The 16,279-nt window shown below is 36.5% G+C and overlaps 1 protein-coding gene across 3 annotated transcripts in view; it reads left to right on the forward strand.

Moving 5' to 3' along the window:
* The window catches only part of gfra2a (GDNF family receptor alpha 2a), a 59,363-nt gene that overhangs the window by 39,431 nt on the left and 3,653 nt on the right, over positions 1–16,279 (forward strand). For all 3 annotated transcript variants that reach the window (XM_043247277.1, XM_043247278.1, XM_043247279.1), the window contains exons 5-7: positions 6,459–6,568; positions 7,401–7,541; positions 9,838–10,001. In XM_043247277.1, the coding sequence (XP_043103212.1) occupies positions 6,459–6,568; positions 7,401–7,541; positions 9,838–10,001 (415 nt within the window). The remainder of the gene's footprint in view (positions 1–6,458; positions 6,569–7,400; positions 7,542–9,837; positions 10,002–16,279) is intronic.

Raw genomic sequence — 16,279 nt, forward strand, 5'->3', positions numbered from 1 at the left:
TTAGGTAATATATTGCAGGTAGAAGGGCACCAAGCCAGTGACTGCATTGGCTCAAAACAGTGTCTTGAATATGATTCTGGCAGCCAGTGCAGAAACTTGAGTAAAGGCGTAATGTGAAAATAACTGGAGGTTATTAAGTCAAACAAAGTCAAGGGTTTTGGATGCACTTGATGGATCGTGTAGTAAATGCAGTTTCGTTGGCAAGAAGTGAGTTGCATTGCACTTCTCACATAAAAATAAAAGCCTGGACAAGGAGATGAATTAAAACAGTGTCACCAAAGGATTTCTGTTGTGTAAGCAACATGATTCAGCTTTTGACATAATTTGCTCCTCAAAACCAGGTCACCTGTGATAATGCAGGGATTTTACACACCTAGGGGCTAATACTGTGTACCTTTAACTAAGATGGAGAGAAAGTGAGAATGTAAGGCCTTGGGAGAAAGAGAAGCTTCCTTGTCAAAGTTGAAATTGTTTGACATGTTTAGAACTTGTCTGAAATGCTTAAGTGGTTACCAATAAGACAAATGAAATGGTCACATGAAACAAAGGGACTGACATTAGTTAACATTGTTATTCTCTCCACCTTATTACCTACAAAGGCTGCCGTATTGCAGCAGAGTTTGATGTTAGCATGTTGCTAAGAAGCAAGTAATTTGGTGTAATGGAGTAAGATGAGACAAACCATGAAAAATATCTGCCATCATTAATATCAAGAGTGAACTATGGACCATTTAATAATCATTCTTTGTTACATCAGAAGGGAATACCTGAATTATTTAACTAAAACCTCTGTTTGGGCATTAAGGCTGTGCTACAGTATCACAACAGATGAGTAAAAAGACCCAAACAAGGCACACAAGACAAAGGAGGCACTTGAGCATCGAATCATTTGGCTTGTTCAGCTCAGAAGCTCTTTCATGCATAGATGGGAAACTGGATCAATGCGACATATCAAAATGTTTGAAGACTCCACTCTGTTGTTTTTCCACCAACGCTTCTGATTTGTCTGAGAGATTTGGATAGGCTTTCACAGGGAGAAAGCAAAGAACAGATCGATTTTAACACAGGTACCCTGACCCACTTCTCTGCTCTAACATAACCCTGACTAGGATGAGCAAGATGTTTGTAAGAGTCAGGACTTCATATGGAGAAAGAAAGGATTACGTAAAGCAATGCGTTACTGGTAGGTATGTCTTTGGTAGCGTAAAAAACTGAACTTTGAAGGAGATTAGGTGGCAAAGTTTTAGAACAGAAAAGAACAGAACAACAGAATTGAATAGAATAGAATGCAATTTCAGAGGCAGCCACTGTCTTCATGAGTGAACCACTAAATTATTCACTCAACTGATTTGTTCAGAAACTCAAAACGTGTTGCTCAGAGGTGTGCAGTGTTTAATTTTATTATACAAGTAACGCAAGCCGTGAACCGATATTACCCTCTTCTTTAACTTTTAAAAGCCAACGTTAAATTCGAAAGCCAGCATTTCTGCAGCACAGCAGTTACCCATATCTTGACTGACTGCTCACGTGTTGCCATGTTGTATAGGGAGTAACGCAAAAATTGTAATGCATTACTTTTAAAAGCTCAACACTGTTCATGATATCTTCTTTCGTGAATGAGAAACAGTCGACACCAAGGTAAATTTACTTCTAACCCATGTAGCCTCATTTAATTTGTGTTAAACATGCAGTCTACTCTACAGTTTCTTAATCCCACAATCATCTAGACTGCAAAAGCAGCACTGTCTCCTTTTAAGTTAAATATTTCAAGTTTACTATACACAATATATGAAGAAAAATGTTTCTCTGTGGGGTGAATCAATAAATCTGAGCATGCCCCCCTCACTGCTGGAAGATGAATCTAACGTAATAAGGCTCAGTAATGGCCCTCAACATCGATAAGTCTAAAATTCAATAGAGATTGGACCATTTCAATTGCTTTCTTTGGCGAAAGGTGCAGGCCTCTTTTGTTTGTCAGTGTCAGTCATTAGTCTCAAAGTGGCTCAGCTCTTTGTCCTTCAAGCCAGCATCAGGAGAGCTCTTTCTTTCTCAAGTACAGGGTGACTCCATCATTTGCCAATTGAAAGGCATAGCTTTAGGCACTCCATGTGCAATGAAAGCAGATTTTAATCTTTATTCACAAGAAACCTGGCTTCTGTGCCATCAGATTACGGAATTTCTTCTCACTCTTAGATAAACAAACACCGTTTGACCCTATTAGGGATAAACATGCAGTATGTGCAGTCTTTCAATAGGATTAACTGCTGCTAGATATTTTCAGATATGATTCAACTGTTTTGTCTATACAATGAAAGCCAATGGGGTCCAAATCACAGGACAGTGTGTGAATTTACGTCTGTCTTTCACAACCTCATTTTCATTCATGTTAAATATGCTTTCCAACAAAGGTCCGTGAAGCCGAGACTAAAGCGAGTAGACATGCATATGCTAGAAATGACAAATTATTACAAACTACTGCTCCTTTTAATTCCTGTACACTTTGAATTCTAAGATAAATGCTACTGCCTTTGTTTTATTGTTGTCCATAAAGTATTGTTAAAAAGACATTAATTACCCATTTGCCAGAAGAGCACTGGATTGACATTCATTATCACAAAAACTGACCAAATCACAGTATTTTAAGCACTTTTTAAATGAAAGAACTGTTAGCAGTGCTCATTTTGGGGTTTTCTCAGAGAATAGAGAATCTAAAAGGACCTTTCTAACCCTTCGAAGGCAGACAGGCTGTAATTTGAGCAGTGAGTGGTCCGTTCAGGTATAATAGAGGAGTCCTAGCGAGAACTGAAATGTGCTTTATCTTGATGCCAGAGCACTTTCTGCCCAAACAATCCTAGACAGCCTTTTCTAAACTTCAAGTGAGCACTAAATTATAGCAGTTATATTGTCCTCACCTGAAAGGCAAAACCTGCCGCTACAACCTTTCTATCTTGGTCCATCTTGTCTCGCTTTTGCCATGAAAAACAACTGTTTGATATAGGTTCTTACATCTCTGCTAATAAGATATATTTCAGTTAGCTCCCAAAAGATATATATATATATATATATATATATATATATATATATATATATATATATATATATATATATATATATAAAATAAACAACTCTCCTCTTTTGACTTAAACACATTAGCAGGATGGGTACTTCACTTGACCAACAAGGAAGATGGAGAAAAGTATGTCTAAAATTAGGGGGAAAAATCTCATTACACTGCAACAAAAAGGAAAAGCGCAATGTGCTTTGGAGATTACAACTAATACCGTAAGAGAGAGAGAGAACAAATAAGACGTAGAACAAATAAGACAAGCATTATTTGCTTCATTAGCTGGTTAATGCAGTAGAAACTAAAGGAGGTCCAGTTTCAGAGTCTTTTGTCCTCCGCTAATGTTGTAGCTGTAGGTGAGGGAATAAGAGATATTACTATAGATTGAGCCATAGACAGGCAGCAATTTCAATTCCTGATCACATGGGGGAAAACGGTGTCCGTCACTTGTCATTATGCCTGTGAGCATCAGAAGATGTAGCAGAAGAACAGGACTGATGTTTCCCAGAAGGATATAGAGGAAAAATAACCAACAATACAAAAACAAATATTAGAAAATAAAAGATCAAGTGATTTCTCCAAATAATACTCTTTCAGAGGGAGCATGCATCTCTTCTGCCTCCTTTGAGGACGTTGTTTTCTTACTGATAGGCAAAAGTAGGTGCATCCACTTCAAATGTTCACTACTGTACATCTATTTGAATATTTTGTACCTTTAAGGGACTAAAAGGTAGCGTTTAGGATTAAACAAGGTAAAAAGATGTATCTTCTAGCTTTTATACCTTTGGGTACCATCAAGTGACAGCTTTACTTTTTTTTCTGTGAGAGTGTAGTGTAAGATAAATAGTGTTCCAAGAAGTACGTACCCGGGAACTTTGTGAGATATCAAATGTAACCTGTAATTCATTTACATTGGACTGAAGATAAAACAAACACTGAGAGGGAAATCTGCCTCTGAACTTTAGAAGTTCAACAACACAGAGCGCTGCTGAGCAATGTGTTTCAACTTACAGGTTCATTCACAACAGACCGTAGCACTGTTTTCTGTTTTCTCACGGCAAGAGTGTAAGCCTTGATTTTTCACAGAAACTCTTGCAATAATTTATGTAGGATATGGGCTTCTGCATTATTTATAAGTGAATGCATTGGAAGAAACTTTGCTTTTGCCAAAATTGTGTCAAGTATATATTTCATTGGACATTGTTGGTTTTGCTTTGAAAAACAAAAACATTGTAAATGCGTTGCAGGTTATAAAACATCTCTCCCGTTTTTTATATTGCGCAATAGTTGTAGGAGCTTGGAAAGTTTTGTGAAGTTTTATGACTTCCAGCCCCTATTCTTTCAAGTATTTATATCATGTTGGGAACCCAACTGGTACATCAATATTTTTTGCACTTCTCCATTTGATTCCAGCAGCGTGAACAGATGTAATTAGACATGTAAATCACAGCAGGGTCTTTAGCTGTATGCTAATTAAAAGGTGTATTTACAAAGGAGGGGGGGTGTATGAGTTAAATGCACACCGGATGCCACTGGTACCGTATCTGTGTTTAGTAGTACTACATTCCACAGAGACCTGCTTCTAACTGTACTTTCTGTCTGACTCAGAAACTTTAGAGTGCAACAGAGGGCACTTGAACAACAGCGTTTGCCAAGTGGTCTTTGAAAAAGCACTTTTTAAGACTGGAGATAAAATACAATAATGATACTGTTATTCAAGCTAAACTTTTGTAATCTGATTCTAATCGTAGGGTTGTTTGAGAAACCGTCTTCTGAGGAGCTACCTTACTATTAATGACGCAGTTGCGAGGCTGGTAAATCGTTTATGCTATTTTTGATTTCAATGTAATTCTTTGCTGACTTCTTACTCAACTTAGGCCAAGTCATTGGTTAGCCAAGAAGCAGGAACTCTGCATTCTCGCAGCTATAATTTAAAAAAAGTAGAAATATGTTTGCTACAAAACCCACCGATCTGCTTCAGAGGGCATTTGATAAACCCCAGGAGCTCTATAGGTTAGCCTATATTCATGGAGCTTTAAAATAATGTCCGCTATTCACCTGTAATGTGTGGTGGTTGTAGAAAGAGTCCCGACAAGATATTACAAAAAGGATTAATTTAACTCTCCAAAACAACAACACAAAACACACTTCACATTAATAACATAGGACGGACCAACACTCAGACACAATTAAGGACAACTGAAACAGGTGAATAACGAATGAACTAGAAAGATGACCAATTAAGGAAAAACAGGAAGACTATGCACAACATAAAACACGACACACATGTAACACCTCCAGCATTACCAAGCTTGAGAGCCAGGATACATTTTTTACAAAACCTTTTTTTTAACGAAAGAATAAAGTCATATGCACCTAGGATGGCTTGGGGGTGAGTAAAATATGTCGTAATTTTTATTTTTGGGTGAACTATTCATTTAATGAAATACAATAAAATCAACCTATTACTTCCATAAACTCAATATTCTTTTAATTTAAAATGCTTTAGAAACATCTGTACATCTATGAAGTCGCTCATACGTAAAATGCTGTTTTAAAAGCTGTCTTTTGAAGCTGGTATGCGTTAGTCTCTAGCCGAACGTAAAAACTGTGTATGTGCACTGGAACAAACAATACCTACAGTATGACTAATGAGATCATGCACAGTGCTGTTATAAAGTGTTCAGATAAGCAACCAAACAGCAAGGAAGTGTGTTTAAATGAAAAGGACAGATGGCTGTGTGTGTGCGGTTGGACCGGCGATGTCTGCTGGTGTTGGGAAACGTCCGCTGTGTCTGTTCAATTGTTGGGCCACACAGCAGCGCTCCCAGATCTCCTGTAGGAGGCGGACAGAAAGACTGCACATCAGTGGCATCTGTAAACTTGTCTGACAATGTTTAAAATTCTCTGCAACAACAAATTGCCCGTGGTTTATTCAGCCTTAAACAGACAGAGATTGGAAGGCTAAGCTTATAAGAAGCATTTGTGGACGCTCTTGTGCTCTCTCATGCTACAGAGAGGATGTCCTGTCTTCTGCCTGACCCTCAAGATGCCTCTGAACCGCAAACATGCTGCAGTCGCGATGACTAACTAATGGACAGAGGAAAAAAAGAAAGAGAAAGAATGAAAGACAGCGAAAGAGAGAGAAACGGTCATGATTTTGCCTTATCTTGAAGAAAAAGCAATGATGTGTGAAGCTGAAGATGCCTCTGAACATGCACAGACTCAAACTCTGTCCTTTGTGGATTGCAGCTGGCCTCTTCAGGCATAAACACATACACACAAACTTTCCCCAATTTTTCACCCCTAGGCAAAACTATAGACTGACTGCACTTTGTTTTTCATGGAAAGTGGTTTCATGGTGGCATGCTGCATGTTGTGTTTTTGTGCCAAGGTCACGACTGGCTGATTTCCACACAAACTGTCAGATGACCCCTCACTCCATCAGCAGCTGCCTCAACGATGACTATCAGGCCTGCCTTGCTTCTTACACTAGACTCATTGGTAAGTGGAAGAATCATTTGCATTGCTCTATCTATCTATCTATCTATCTATCTATCTATCTATCTATCTATCTATCTATCTATCTATCTGTCTGTCTGTCTGTCTGTCTGTCTGTCTGATAAATATTAGATATTGAGGTCAGGTAGATAGAAAGTGATCAATAAACGGATCAAAAGTGAAAGCAAAGGCTTGTTTCCGACAATTCATACTTCAAAATAAATGCCGTTCTTTTAAAGTTTCCATTTATCCACAAAATTCTGAAAAACTGAATAAATGAATTAAATAATAAAAACAATGTATCATGGCTTCCACACACATAAAAAAGCAGCACAGCTGTTTTGAAAATTGATAGAACGACTGTGAACAGTTTCATCACTTGAATAAATTACATTTTAAGATATAATAAAATAGAAAACAATCATTTTAAAACATTATTTTTTTCACAATATTACAGTGATTTTTCCAATATTACAGCACTCTAGATCAAACAAATGCAGCTCTAGCATGAGTGATTGCTTTAAAAACATTGAAATAATTTTACTGACTTTTGGTAATGTATTGCATCGTATTACAACAGATGTGAGCTAATATCAATAGAATATGAGTAAATTATTATTCACATTTTATAAAACATTAATGCCGTCTTTCGTAAACATTAAGAGCACATTACATATAATTAAACTGAACAAATTGTATTTTTTTGACTCATTCATTAATCAGTAACAAAAAAGAAAAATAACACTGATGCTTATATTCATTTAATAATTTACTGTGATACACATTATTCAGTAACCTAGAATGACTTCTTTTGTTTGATTTGTTCTCCCTATAGGTACAGACATGACTCCTAACTACATAGACTCAGGTCACTCAAACTTCACCATCTCTCCCTGGTGCACCTGCAAAGGCAGCGGGAATCAGGAGGAAGAGTGTGAGAAATTCCTGCAGGACTTCAGAGAAAACACCTGTCTCCGTAAGTCTTTCTTCTTTTGTTATTAAAGCCTTTCTTCTCTAGAGCCTGTCCCTTCCAGCTTCACTCACCACTTAGCTTTCAGCATTCGCGTTCAGTTCGGAATTTATGCTTTTTGATAAGTGATTGAAGATGGCGTACTTATGAGCATGTGGTTGTTTAGAAATAGGCTTCTTTTTACCTGAATGCTGCAGCTACGGTGACGGTGTTCGAAACGGCCCGTGTTTTGTTTACGCTTTACAGAATTCACTCCATGTGTGGAAGTTCTACCCACCTCCAGAATCATAAATGTCCGATTGTTTTGTAACTAATGTCATGCTCGTTAGCAGAAAGTAAATATGTAGGCTGAGGCTAAATAAGGCTTCCAGCCTGACTTGTTATCGTATGCTGCTATGGGACTCCTTTTTTGGCATTTTATCGTAATAGTGTGTCAGTCACTTATAAATAGACTCTCATGGCTTATTTTTAAATGATAATCTAATTTATTAATCTAGTTGTATTTACTGACATGTTGCTGTTTTAAATGATAATGAAACTTTATCATTTATGCACAATTCACATTTAACATTAAGCCTACATTGTGTTTTGAAGTCATTGTTGATGAGGACTGTATGATGTTAATGTATTAATGTAAATAATATCAGTATTTAAATGCAAGATATTTAAAGTGTACCTGATGCATACTTGCAATAGTTCTACTTCAGCGCAGTCAAATATACTTCAGTATATCTTTAGTAGGGTTTTAGCACTACTTCTGTTACAATTAAAGCACAAAATTTAGCAGACTGGAATATACCAGTTTAGTATAGCAAAAAGTAATTGCATTGTACTTTTTATGTTTAATTGAACGTAATATATTTGTAGTATAGGGGCACCTTTAATATATATGTTAGTGTTCTCTTAAACAGTGACTATGCATTATTTTTGTACATGGAAAATGGGACAAAATCATTTCGTTCAATTAGATGCTCTCTAGCAATGTCTTAGCAACTAGCAATAGCATGTAGCAAGTCGTGGTGAAAATAACTTGTAAATGGTTGTTTGTCCAAGGAACACTCAATGAAAAAAACAGTAGATCACAGTAAAGCGGTTTCCTGCTAAGTTGAAGAACAGACCAGCTTTTCGGAAAACAGACTTTGTATATCAATGGTTCAAAAATGCATTATTAGTAAAAACAATTTTTAGGAGGCAAATAAAAGAAATTTCACCCAAAATTCTTTGCTTTCTTGGCAGGAATATCTTCCAGAGAGTGAAATAAATAACAAAGCAGAAAAAGGGAAACATAAGATAATAAGCTACAGAGCTTCAGGCATTAGCTCGGGAGACAGTTCATCCGATATCCCACTGTGAGATAGGCTGAGAGAGATTTCTCGAGTCAAAACAAGCACGGATACAGTATAATTTGCATGGATTTCATGTAGATCATGGCTTTGTTACCAAATCTAGCGAGCTGCTTTCGTAGACGGCATTTTAAGGAATTGTACGCAAGCTTTTGATGTGACAGTTGTTGGGAAAAAAAGGAACAATTCCTCAATTTAGGCGTACAACATATGAAGCCTCTAAATGCCATTTTGGTCAAAAATGAGATAACGATACTGAGTGAAAGCTCTCCACACATAGTATATGCTCTTCAAGTACTTTCAATATAAATGTGCTAAATCCCAGCCTGAATCCATTCAGAAGTACCTGTACTTACATAGAAGCCTATACAAAGTAGCCAGAAAGAAATGCTACTTTTAAAGAAAAGTTTCAAGTCTTCCTATCCTTACTGAGAACATAATAGTCCCAAAATAAACCGCCATACACAATTTATGTTAACTGACTTGATGTTAGCAACATACTAATATGTAACTACTACAGTGACCGATCAGTAGTGTACTTTACATTATTCTTAGTGTGTTAAAATGCCTTAAAGCGTTGTTAAACGGATGTTAGTGAACTTGTGTTTCGTATAGAGTTTATGGAAGCTTATGGATGCAAGCCAGCTCGCAACATTTTAAGATAGTGTGTGTGTGTGTGTGTGTGTGTGGTGAGGGAATGTGTGTCTTGTTTTGTTTTTCTAGCAATTAACTGATTCAAAATCGGCAAGCGTTGCAGAATTAGCTTTTATCTGAACTGCTGACCCCCCTGAATACAGTTAACTATGCCTCATTCCTAACAAACTTGGAGAAGACGACGCGCATTACTTTTCCTCTCAAGGGATCTGGCGAGTTAAAGTCTCTCTGACTTTCTGACTTCCTGAGGAAACATTCTCTTATGAAAATGTGCTTTGAATCAATGTGGTTTTTTTTCATCACAGGAAATGCTATCCAGGCCTTCGGCTATGGGTCGCTACCCAAGCCTGATCCTCAGCCTACTACAGGCTCAGTGAAACCTGATCTCGAGCCCACTGCCAACGTCCCTAAAACAACTATGGAACCTGGGGAGGAGCCCTGCATCATATCATCTTGTGCAAATTTGAACGTAAGTCAGATTTTATGCATTTGAGTAGTTTTAGAGTTGTATGTTAAATTGCTAATTGGAATGATGACATGGACAATAATACCATGGTCAAAAATAAGTGCTCTTAATTGTACTATATATATATATATATATATATTGTAGACTATATAATTAATGACAAAATTAATTACGTATCTGTAGTTCTTTATAAGCTCTCTAGTGTAGCAGTTCAACTACTGCATTGAAAATAAACGTAAATACATGATACATTTTCACTTAATTGCAATTAACAAGCAAGTGAGTGTTGAAAACATTACAATATGTTCTATTTTTAATTCCATATATATATATGAAAAGTGTACTTTTTCCACAAGGATAAGCTTAGAAAGAAATGGAGCTGTCTTAGTAAGTCACCGATGCAGAAAATAAAAGAAGCAGCTGTGTGAATGAATTAAAATACTGAACATGTTGCATTGTAAATATTTAGATCTCACCACTAGCAAAGCTGCATTTACAGAGCATCAATTACACACTTTACTCATCTATTTGTCATACATATTGTAGTGGAAAAAAAAATACGCAGGAATATTGTCTGCTAACTGCCACTTTGCATTCAATTAACATTTGATTGGACTAGTTGACAATAGTCAAGCTATGAACAGCTGTAGAATAAACAAACGACAAGAAATAAATTAGTTGACATTTGTACCTTTGTTTGGTTAATTGCACGCACACACGCACACACACACACATTGCTTTGCAGAGTTTTTCACCTGAGCGCAGAACACTCTCCAGAGGTGCTGACGTGCTTGTAATTAACATATTAAAGTTGAGAATTTAAAATGATTGAATGTACCCCTGAAAACATCACAAATAGACCAGACAGAAAAATGTGTCCTCAAAATGTCCCAGAGGAGCCACAAAACTGCATGTCACTATTTACACTGCATTTGTTTGCGCGCGAGTGTGTGTGTGTGTGTGTGTGTGTGCTTGTACGTGCTGAGCCAGTAGAGCAATGCTTAATTTATTGTAAAAATGATAATTAGTACATTACCCAAGCAGGAAGTTTATAATTAGAGACTGCCTGAGGGGAAACATTGTCAAACTTCACCATTCTCTAGCAATTCAGAAACGTGTCAGATGTGCATCACAGATTCACCCCTATTGCTGAAACTCATATTTTTCTTCTGGTCCCACTCAAATGAAAGATGAATAGTTTGCCATGGGCCATTTTTCTCATTCTGACAGGTGGAGAGAAAATGGGCAAAGTCTCGCTCTGTTTACTGTGTTTTAATTCCAGGCAGGGTTCGGCATCACAGTGATTTTTGGAGGTGAAATTCAAAGGGGGCGCTTTGCTCGATCTAGCAGGTCCAATAGCACTTAAAGTGTGCCTGAGGCAGGAAGGATGTTCCTTCACAGTATCTACATGTAGATGTGACAAGACTTGCTCATGGGCACAACTGAGGCGGAGAACGATTCTATTCACCCAAGACTAAAAATCGTTTCCAGTGTTCCATTGTTGTGGATTATCAGGTATTCATCTAGTTATGTGCCTGCTGCGAAAATAAATAGATAAATAAAAAGATATCATTTCATTAGAGGAAAAAAAAAAACTGAATTGTCTTTTTTTTATCCTGTTATTAGACATATTTATTTACTTGCTCTGTGTCTTTTTAGCTTATGGTTTATTTATTGTTGTAATTTGTTAGGACATTTGAAATAAATGAAATAATTGGACATATTGATACAAAACTGTAATGTGAGATGGAACTACTTTAGTAGCTTTATTTTCATGCCTACAACTTTACAAGTGCACATGTTAACTTATTCTATAAACCTAACCATAACCTACCAGCCTAATATTATAATGTCAGTTACTTGACATGTAGATTTAAAGTTACTTGTAAAGTCATAGACATATACACACAGCCTCATTGGTGTCTGTTTCTATAGGTCTGTAGGTATAAGCCAATGTCAAATCCAGGCTGTAAACACTCACAGCAAGTTGATCTACAACAATAATTATCAAGCAAATATAAGCAAATATTGATATCTATAGCTGCATATGCAACTACCACAATACAACAAGACAAAGTTGTCAATACAAGGAATGAATACATATAAAACACAAACCAACACACTCTTACCTGCTAAATGTTTTACCCATTCCTTTGGGAATTTTATATTTCTGCAGTTTTTTAACCATAGTTATGATGTGTCATTTTGGAAATTATAATTTTTTTACTGCAGGTAACTTTACGTTTCGAGATGCAAACGTAAAGTTTACACGCCTGGAGCAGTTAAATGGTGATCTTTGTGTTTGTGTAGTTATCTGTGTCTAATGTGAACTATTGAATGAAAGTACAACCATAACAGCATTGGAATGTTCGTCAGCCAATCAGAATCAAGCGACCAACAGCCTTGTGGTATAAACAGCAATATTTACTTTTTTTTTAACAAGATTTGTTAAAAATTAGCTGACAACAGAGGAATCTACAAATTTGAAACAAAGAGTTTGAAGTGATTGACATAAATTAGATTTTTCAAATGTTGCACACCCTTTATTGATACGTAAATGGACTTCTGCAGTTTTCTTTTAATAAGACAATTTTCGATTCATCAGAGATATTATGGCAAACACTTAATGCTGTCAAACTGACAAGAAAGAATTACAAAATAATGCTGACTTGGAAATTACCTTTTGAGGGCATTTATTATTACGACGTTTCAAAATTCCACTGTGAATAATAAATCCAAGTAACTATTCAACTGAATTCAAAATGGCATCTCGTTTTGCCATATCATACATTATGATGATTAGAAATGGCCATGCCCAGTCTCGCGTTAATAATAAGGTTGATGCGAAGCACGGCTTGCCCTCGCGAAGGCACTGCGTACCAGGAGTTCAGGTTTTGAGTGTTTGCGAGTTGGTTTGTTTGAGCAGGGTTGTATGTAGCGGTGCAAGGCTACACATCAGTGTCTTTCTCTGCGTTCCTGTGTAAACAGTCAGGACAAGTGTGTGAGTTCTAAAGCAAAGAGCTGAGATGTGAACGAGCCGAAGAGAAATGGAGGGAGATGTCGAGAAGCGGAGGGGAGAGAGGAGGGCATTAGCAGAGCTGTGAACAGAGATCTGGGCTGATGTCAACAGGCAGCTGACACACATCAGCGCTCTCGCTAATTAATTGGCTTTTAGTCACTGTCCTCTGTTTCTCTCACCCCCCCTCACCAACATCCCCCGCCTGTCAACACACAATTTCGGTCCCTTCTTCCGTCTCTCGCTCAGTCTATATCTCTCTTTCTCTCTCTCTCTCTCTCTATGCCAGCTGCAGTTCTGGCAGTTATGGCTTTTGCCTAAGCCTGCATCTAATTATGCATGTTTACACAGGAGACGCTGAAAGTTCACTGCATGAGCTAACGCTAATTCAACACAATCACTACATACATAGATCAGGTGAAATGACTCATAAAACAAAATAAAGTGACGTACAAAATACACAAACACTTGAAAATTAATAAGATGTCATTCGCTGTGGTAGTTTCGCCTTCAGTTGAATTTACTATTAGGTGAATAGTGCATAGTTATGGGCATGAACGGGTGTATATATATATATACGTAATGAGGTAAATTTACCAAAATTGAATCGCACCTACTGATGGTGTTGTTTATTTGCACGGGTAGTTTTAGCACCCGACACAAACGGAATTATGCATATCAGGCAATGGTGCAAAAACACATCTGTGCTGAACATAATTAGCACAGTAAGTCGGTTCACCCTTCAAACCGTGGGCTATACAATAAAATAAAACATACCTTCAAAATTAGAAGTTTTTTTTTTCATTTTAAATTAGAACAAAGTTTTAAGTAATAATAAAATAAAATAATAACATTTTTTTAAGCTGTTATCGGTTTTATATGTAATAAATTTAAATATATATATTACATTAGAACTAAAACAAAAATAAATAGATAAATAAATAAAAGAAAATAATTCAATGTTATCCTGTTTTCCAGTTTTTGCCAAATATGAATGTTGAAATAAATTCAAACACTTTTAAATGTATTTATTTTATATAGCAAATAAACTAAAATACAACGATTTCAATCAATCAATGTTTAGCAACAGATTAGAGCGTACAGCAAAATACAGCAAAATCTAAAGCAATAGAAATATTTCTACATGTATTTTTTTATACATTTTAATAGGCTACATGCTTTGAAACATTCAAAATGTTCGCTGAGTGTTTAAAATGATTTTGTCAGATCTCGAATCGGCTCTTTAAAATGAAAATGTGCGCTCTACCACAAAACATCTGTAAATACATGTGGATCTAACTCTATCTAAGCTCATCATTTGCTGAATACACAAATGAAATGTATAAACAGCACAGAATTTTTAAAAATACAGCACAATGTGGCTAATTTACACAGAAGCAGCCGTGTCTGTATTGAAAATAATTTTTAGAAATGACTTAATTACAATGATCAGGCAACATTTTGTGCTTTCTTGAACTAGTTTGTTCATAAACAACACACAGGGGTTTGCAGTGAAATCCCCACACACACTTTAACAGCTCATATAATGCACTAACTTCAAAACATCGCGAAATCACTCATTCTAATAGTCCTTCATGCTTTACCTTTTAATCAGAGGAGGAGAGATTAAGATCGATTGAGTCTCGGGTAAATAGCATTGTGTGGAGAGAAGGCTGACTAAGGGAGCAGCACACAAATTGAGGCACTAAATCCCAATGGGATACAGTCTCTGCCTCTCGGCCATTGTATGTGTCTTGTGGCCTTTGGGTTTTCTGGACTAGAGCACCTGATTAAACCCACAGCTTTGTGAGATGCAAACAGATGCAGGAAGCTGTCGCAAGAATGCGATTTTAATTATAAAATGCTGAGAGGTGTTCTTGATATCTTTAGAAACAATTCAGCACCGAAACCAGGCGTTGGCATTGTCCACACGCTATACTTCTGTCCTATCTTGAAGGTGTCTGGAGATGATTACATCTCTTCTAAGCCTCAGCGGTCTTATTGCAAATGCCAACCTGGCCACGCGGATGTACTCCAGGCCCGGCTGAAAGGTCTCAGTCTTTATTCTAACATAATTGAAAACAGATTTATTGGATTTGGGGCGAGTCTGCGTCCCTGCGAGTGCACTAGTTCAATCCCACCCTTCTTTGTCATAAACAATACCGCAGCCACGTCTTGACAAACAAGCGTTGATGACCTTGTTTGGGGGGAACAGAATTTTACAGCGTGCGATGCGGGAATAAATGTATGGTTATGAGTCAATATGAATGGAATGATTTGCACCTCCTTGTAAAGACCTTCAGAAGAATGGGGTCTTATGAGAATTCAGCCAATTAAAAGAAGATGGCCAAAAGCGGTGGCTGAAAATAAAACAAGTTGGATGTACAAGCAGTATGGATGCCTGTCTCTATACTATTGGCAGTTTATTTACTACAAATTTACCACAATTGCAGGACATATAAATGGTAAAATTAGTAAAAAATGTTGTTAGTAAAATTATTAAAATTTTGTTACAATGCAATTTTATATGCAAACGAACAATGTGTATTAATTTTCTGTGTTCTGTACAGAGATTATTTATATATATATATATATATATATATATATATATATATATATATATATATATATATATATAGAAATACAATATTTTGATGACAGCTATTTTTGACAGCTTAAGAAAAAAAATCTGAAAAAAAGTAAAACAGATAAAAGAAAAGTTATAATGAAAATAATAAATATGTGCTCAATTAAATTAGCTCAGTTAAATTAAGTTAATCTAAAACAAGCTTATTAACAAAAAAAAAGTCAGTAAATATGTGGTTCTCAAATGAAAAAAAATACCAGCCAGCTTCAACAAAGCTCCCTCTGATTTTGCACAAAATACTTAAAAAGCTTAACAACTGAGTGACATAATGACATTATTTGATTGATATTCCTAGTTCAGATAAATCATGCTGCTGCAAGAGCCTCATCAGTCCCTTTATTACCCTTTATAGATCTGTTGAAGAGCCCCGTCAAAGCAGAAACTAACACTCTCACACAATTTTAGAGGATTACAATGCATTTGCATGTGTTAATATGCACATTTTTGAGGCTAATTCAGACATTTTGGAATTATATTTTGGAACAATTTTCTGTCTAGAAACTCTTCTCTCAGACTGGTTACATTATTGAACTGGGCTGCTATATTCCAGAGGTTCTGACCCCCCAAAAATCTATAAAAGAAAGAGACATATCAGTGAGCCCGAGAGCGCTTCACATA

The sequence above is a fragment of the Puntigrus tetrazona genome, chromosome 8 (genome assembly GCF_018831695.1).
Source record: "Puntigrus tetrazona isolate hp1 chromosome 8, ASM1883169v1, whole genome shotgun sequence".
Taxonomy (NCBI): Eukaryota; Metazoa; Chordata; class Actinopteri; order Cypriniformes; family Cyprinidae; genus Puntigrus; species Puntigrus tetrazona.